This window comes from Solanum lycopersicum, chromosome 4 (genome assembly GCF_036512215.1).
Source record: "Solanum lycopersicum chromosome 4, SLM_r2.1".
NCBI classification, from domain to species: Eukaryota; Viridiplantae; Streptophyta; class Magnoliopsida; order Solanales; family Solanaceae; genus Solanum; species Solanum lycopersicum.
Window position 1 is genome coordinate 64,300,862 of NC_090803.1, and position 6,771 is coordinate 64,307,632.

The 6,771-nt window shown below is 31.8% G+C and overlaps 1 protein-coding gene and 4 non-coding genes across 5 annotated transcripts; all 5 read right to left on the reverse strand.

The window, feature by feature from the left end:
• Window positions 1-986: 986 nt before the first annotated feature.
• On the reverse strand, window positions 987-5,298 carry LOC101254896 (RNA-binding protein 1). Its single transcript, XM_004238029.5, has 2 exons — window positions 2,356-5,298; window positions 987-2,116 (listed from the first exon to the last, which is right to left on the reverse strand). Exons 1-2 carry the CDS (start codon window positions 2,578-2,580, stop codon window positions 1,316-1,318), a joined length of 1,026 nt encoding a protein of 341 aa, XP_004238077.2. The 5' UTR covers window positions 2,581-5,298; the 3' UTR covers window positions 987-1,315.
• LOC112941395 (small nucleolar RNA snoR136) lies at window positions 4,964-5,092 on the reverse strand. The gene has a single exon (XR_003246677.1). It is a non-coding gene; the product is annotated as a small nucleolar RNA snoR136 (small nucleolar RNA).
• On the reverse strand, window positions 5,181-5,265 carry LOC112941406 (small nucleolar RNA SNORD25). The gene has a single exon (XR_003246690.1). It is a non-coding gene; the product is annotated as a small nucleolar RNA SNORD25 (small nucleolar RNA).
• A 19-nt stretch (window positions 5,299-5,317) lies between the features above and the next one.
• Window positions 5,318-5,401, reverse strand: LOC112941441 (small nucleolar RNA snoR8a). Its single transcript, XR_003246724.1, has one exon. It is a non-coding gene; the product is annotated as a small nucleolar RNA snoR8a (small nucleolar RNA).
• Window positions 5,402-5,499: 98 nt separating this feature from the next.
• Window positions 5,500-5,589, reverse strand: LOC112941440 (small nucleolar RNA snoR8a). The gene has a single exon (XR_003246723.1). It is a non-coding gene; the product is annotated as a small nucleolar RNA snoR8a (small nucleolar RNA).
• Between the last annotated feature and the right edge of the window lie 1,182 nt (window positions 5,590-6,771).

A 6,771-nucleotide genomic window follows, 5' to 3' on the forward strand; every position in this document is an offset into this window, starting at 1 on the left:
AATGAAGTAAAAACTTGAATGTAGTAATAATTTTGGAACTAAAGTATGCAGAGAAGAGGAAAAAGGTTTCAAATTTTGGAAATTATGTACGTGATCTAAATATTAATAATTTATTAAAATTTAAAAACATAACCTATTATTGTAATTTAGCCAGATGAAGTTTGTAATTGACACTTTTTGGTGGTCCCCAGCATGCCCTTAATGCTGAAGAATACAACCTTACCAGTTTAAAAAAATAATTAGCCAGATGAGACTGAAATAATTATATTCAAATAAAGTCTATTAAGACAATCTTATATTTTTTTGTTCGAAAATGAAGTCTGTTAAGACAATCTTATACAATAGTTTCTTCATTTGCTATAATACTTAATGATAGAAGTTATAAGAGACTCTGATTCTCCTGTCAACTTTTTGGGTTATGGGCTCCTCAGCAAGATTTTCAGCCACACTAGATGAACATTAGTTACAAGCTATGTTGCTCGGCTCTGAAATAATGTCAGCGAGTGCGTCTCGGATTCACCAAAAATAGTGTATTTTTGGAGAATCCGACATGGGTACGGCATCAAAAGTGAAGAATCCGTGCAACTTAGGTTACAAGTATGTTATTAAGTTGTTTTTGTTGTGATAGATTTTACTACCTTGTATTGTAGTTTCTACTCAGCTAAAGTCTATACTAATTAAACTCCATGCATGTAACAAATTTTTCACAAAATAAAGAAACATGACATGAATAAAGGGAACCAAAATAGAAGGCGCTAAAAGAAAGAGGAAAAAAGAAACACACATTCAGATGCAAGGAAGGGCCATCGTAATTTTTGTCATCGCCAGCAAAGCAAGAAATGTTGTATAAAGTCCACCAAAATATACATGTAGAAACAACAGACTTCACAACTATGATAAAACAATGGAACCAACAACAGACTTCACAACTATGATAAAACAATGGAACCCATAAAACTTAAAGCAACCACATAGAGAATGCTAACTGAGGCAACACACGGGACATATTAACTTTGAAAGATTATATTACAGCTGTCTGAATCTGGGCAAATGAGTTAAGAAAAGAAAAAACACATCACACGCAAGAGTCATAAATAAAAAACAGAAGAAAACCTCCATTGATCAGTAAGAAAATTACTTTGTCATCATATTTACATTAAACCACAAAGCAGTCGGTTAGAATTGCCAGCATAGTAAGGGTTAGGTCACACTGCATTACCTCTTCACTCTGTTTGGTAGCAGCAGCATTGAAGCTTCCAGCAGAATAAAAGAATTGATATCTACAGTTCCCATCTAAATTGTATTCGGCACCTAATCAGACACGAGCATCTCTAACACTAACTTGACCGAGTTTCTCATTTATCCCAGCACCCAAAATTCCTCCATATCCATTAGTAGCCATGTTCATTACTCCGACACCACTATTAATGTAGGCGGGATAAAAACCTCCTGTATTGCCATAAGACAATGGACCTCCCCTAAAACCAGTCATTGTTGGGTTATTCCAAGGACCCCTAGGCACCAAAGAAGTGATACCATAACCAACTCCAGGGTATGCTCCGATAGGATAACCGCCTCCGAAAGTTCTAACTCCATAAGGATATTCTGCCACACCGCCATAACCCGAGATAGGCCCGGGACTATAAACATAACTAGGACTGTAAGATGGATACATACCCTGCTGATAAATGTTGTTATAGTTAGAGCCATTTCCATTACCTATTCTAGAATGATAACTATTACCACTATTGCTACTACCATCTTTTGGTATAGCCTTCTTGACCTCCACAAACTTGCCACTTAGTTCATGGAAAGGCTCCTGCATAACCTCCTCAACTGCATCCTCCGAATCAAAGGTAATAAAACCAAATCCCCTTGGCCTATGGGTAACATTGTCATGCATCACAACAACATCTGTAATATTACCAAACCTTTCAAAGTAACTCTTGAACTCTTCCTGATTTAGGCTAGCTGATAACCCCCCTACAAAAATCTTCTTGGTCCTAAACTGATCATTACTTCTACCATCAGTTCTACTATTTCTATTCAAACCTCCACTATTCAGTAGTTGATTTTGGTGTTGTTCACTCCTGGGTATTGCTTTTTTCACCTCTACCTAAAAACAACAACAACAGAATATACCATAAATCATAAATCAAATAAACATAAAAAAAAATTCACCTTTTATATAACAAAATAAGCATCAAATACACCCACACACTAAAAAGTTCAAATATTTGGTTTAAAAACCTTCTTTTCATAAAAAAAAAAATCAAATTGAACAGATTAGGAAAATGGGTCCTCAGAAAAACAAGAATTCAACACAAAATCAACAACTGTAGTTTGAAGACATACCATTCTTCCAAGAATTTCGTGGGTATCTTGTAGGGCTAAATCAACTGCAGACGGGTCAGTAAAGGAAACAAAAGCAAACCCTCTAGGTCTACCAGTTTCCCTGTCCTTAGCAATAACAGAGCTAACCACAGTTCCATACTTAGAAAAATGATCCTTTAGCATCTCATCACTCGTATCTCTCGGAATCCCACCACAAAAAAGCTTGCTTTTGTCCAAATCCTCCATACCCAGATGCAATGTTAGTGAAAAAAACCCCTGTCTTTGGTACTTTTACAGCAAAAAACAACAACCCCAAACTCGAAAAGGAGACCTATTGAATAGGAGGGTTTTGGGGAAAAGTTGAAAATTGGAATGAATATGGAATTATTTGGGCTCTTGTAAGTTTATTATGCTTTTTTCACCATATTTTAGGAGTTTATGAGACAACAAAACCCTAATCGTGAGGTATCTGTTTTCTGCTCTAATTAACTGTTTTAAAAAAATAAAAATAGGAAAACGAAAAAGTAGGAAATTCGAAGAAATTGAGTTTTATTTACCTAATAATTAATTAAGGAGAAAAAAAGTTAGTTTAGTAGAGGTTTTTGGTGTGACTAATTAATAAATTAAAATTTAAAAAATAGATTGTGTACCAAGTTATTAATAGATAAGGACGAAAAAAGCCTATTCATTCTATCCTACTACAGTACTACTTAGAAAATAATTATCTTACTATATTTATATTTCCATCAACTTTATGTACTATATTAAATTAAATCTTGATTTAATTAGATTAGAGTTAAGAAAATTTCATGTAAAGACTATAGAAAAAAATTAGATTGGGGGTGTAGTAGTTGTTTCACTTAATGTATGGTGTACTTGTAAGCTGTCATGAACCTTTTATTATCGTTAGGACCTTCTATGTTTGTGCACGGATGGATATGAGTTATATATAAAAAAAAATAACGCGAGAAATTTAAAAAATATATAATAATTTTTTATTTAAAAATAAATTGATTTTTTTTTAAATTAAAAAGATAAAAATATTAAAATAAAAAGTAATCTATTTATTTTACCATTCTGATCAAATTTTCTGGCCAAATTATTTTTTCCATGTAGTTATTTCCCATTTAAATATCAATTCATTAATGACAAGGATTTATTGGCAAAATAAAAGTAAGAACACCTCACCAAGTTTTAATTATGGAGGTCTAGGAGCATTATTTTATCAAAAACTTTAAAGTAACAAATGAAGGAGAAGCATCAGACAACTTACTCTATTTTTGTCGAAATAAAATTGATTTCTAATGAATCTAGGTAACATAAGGTCAAACAAAAAAAGATACATCACCATAGATACTTATCTAGTAATTCTTCGATAAGACCATTCCATATTCTCGTTAGAAATTAAAATTTATCAAGTTTAATAATTTGGTGCAACATGGACAAAGTAAAAGCTTGCTTTTAGAGTCTTGAGTCATAAAATGATGAATGTTGCAGAGATGAGGATGGTTGATTGAAGGATAAGTTTTATAGAGTAGTGGTTGTGTTCACAAGTCAACAACTCTCATGTTCAAAAGATGCAAGTTGTGGCGATAAGAATGTTGAGGTAGACATACTAGGAGTAATAAGATCATTAATGAGGGTATTCGTAATAAAGTGGAAGTGACTTTCATAATGAATAAGACGAGGGAAGCGAGACTAAAATAGTTTAGCATGTGAGGAGGAAATGTATAAACGAGAAGGTGTGTAAGATTAGTGATAGAGAGTTCAGACATATGTAGAGGAGATACGAAACATTAGTGATTGTGAATTTAGATATGTGAAGAGGAGGTGCAAAATGTCAATGATAAAGGGTTTAGACATGCGAGAATAAGGTAAGAAAGGTTAGTGATAGAATGTTTAGACATGTGAGGAAGTGGAAAAGGTTAGTGATGGACATGTGAAGAAGAGACGTATAAACACACCAGTGAGGAGGTGCGAAAAAGTTAAGTGATAGAGGGTATGACCCTAGATAAGGTTATAGGGCACATATTAGCATAGACAAATAACAGGCTTCATTACATCCAAGTCTCTCTACGACCATTTAGATAGTGTTTGTTATGATACAAGTTGTTGTTTATCTGTTATAATCATTGTATATTATTTAATCTATCCTTGTTTATGATGTTTAGACTACTACACGATTTATTGTTGTTTTGGCTCCCTCTATAGCAAACATTTGCTATATTCTCTTCATTTTTCTTCTTTATACCACCATTTCTCCACATATTTCATAAGGTGGGCTGTTGTTGTGGATTCAAAGCCCTTGTTGACCAGGCAAGTGCTGATATTGTTTGTTGAACTAAAAGCTTTGTTGTTTCCTTCCACGATTTGAATAAAAGTAGTAGCAGATGTAGCTGCTCCAGTGTACTCCAGACACAATGATACGATACGAAGGAGAAATACAAAAGAGCAACACACTTACTATTGCTTCAAGGGAACGAGTTGGTCAAAAATGGGATTATTTCTTGCCAACCAGATTAAGAAGCTTACAAATTGATTACAAGTCCACTCTACATATATATTCATAGACTTGCATTTCGAATGCTTAAGATCAAAGTTTTGAACTAAACGTTATGGGTAATAATAATAATGTAGTTCCCCAACGTCCAAATACACCAAAAAAAGGAGCAAAGGATAGCGAGAGGAACAATGCTTCTAGCTTCACTTGTAGAGTATCACACAACAAAGTGACACAAATTATAATTAAGCAAAGCATAGCCTTCACAAAAAAACTAAGGATACACAATGTTCATTCAAAATAATATATGATCTAAAACTTTACAAAAATAAAATGGAATTGGTGGAACAACTCAGTCCCTTAGATGTTCATTAAGAATTGCGATCATTTTCGCAAATCATTACAGGTCTGTAGAGCTCATCATCGTTAATCCACAACACAAAATAACCATTTGACAAAAAAAAAAAGAAAAGATATGTGGTTGTTTGCTCATATTCTATGGGTGTAAAAGAGTCTATCATGCCATCGTATTCAGAACGAGGAATTGTTTATAATCATCACAAACAACCATTAATGTTCATAATTTAAACAATCGAAATACATCAACAGTCAATTAAACAATCAAGTAACTAATTGCTAACTAGAAGAAAGACAAAAAGTAGGTGGGTGCTCATATTCTATGGGTGTAAAAGAGTCTATCATGCCGTGGCAACAGCATTCAGAACGAGGAATTGTTTATAATCATCGCAAACCCAGCCTTTAATTTTTCAAAATTGATCATTCAAAATACCATCGACAGCCAATCAAACAATAAATAAATATCAGATAATAACAAAATCACTCAATCGGAAAAACGAACATTAGATATTTGCTTACAGAGTATGAGGCGCTTTATTGGGTCTTATAGAAGAAGAACAGTGCTGAACTTACGGCTTCACCCAAAAAACAAACAAACTGCAGAACCCTAAAAAACCCTTGAGATATTGGGCTTCAGTAGGCCCAGTAAGTAAGTTTATGTTCTTTTCCTTTTGGGCCTCCAATTCGAGAGGAATAGTTCAACTTGACCCATATTTACGTTTCAAGTTTTATAACACTTTTTGATTGTTATAGTAAACATAGAGATATATAACCTAATATACACCATGAAGAATATGTTTTAAGAAAATCTAATATAGTCAATTAAATATTTATGTAAATAAATTTACTACCTACATTCTATTCTATGTGATATAGTTTAGATTACGAGGAGTAAAATTAACTGAAGTTTTTATATTTACTCAAGTTTTAAAGATAAACTTACATTCCGTATTTTTATTATTTCATTATTTGAAAGTAATTTTATTTTTTATATGTGAAAGTGATTTTTAATTCTAATATTGATAAAGCTTATTATTTATTATTTGTTGTGAGGTAACTTGCATAATATAATAGTAATATATTTTTAAAAATTGTGATTCATTTTTCACTTGAAAGTTAAAATTTTAGAATTGATTTGCATCTCATATTAATGTTTATATCGTTACATTATTCATATTTGTAAAATCATATAAAAAAAAATTATTTTTTACCAAAATCATATTTTAAATTTTCTTAATCTACTAACATATTTTTAATAACTTCTTTTGCTATATTATAAATTAAAAATTTGAAGAATCATAATCCTTATAAAAACACATATAAATATTCTTGAAATAATATATTTTATATACTTATCAAATACTAAAAAGTAATATACCAAACACACCCAAAGAGTTGATCATTGTTTAAGTTAGAAAATTATAACACGCAGTTTGAAACTTCAAACATACAATAACTAATTAATAATTTGCGTGACTTTTAATGGCATTAGTCTAATTAGTTCGATATTTATTATAATATCTCAAATATGGCTTCATATGACCAAGTAAATCATATAGTATACAAGACATTGAGTCATT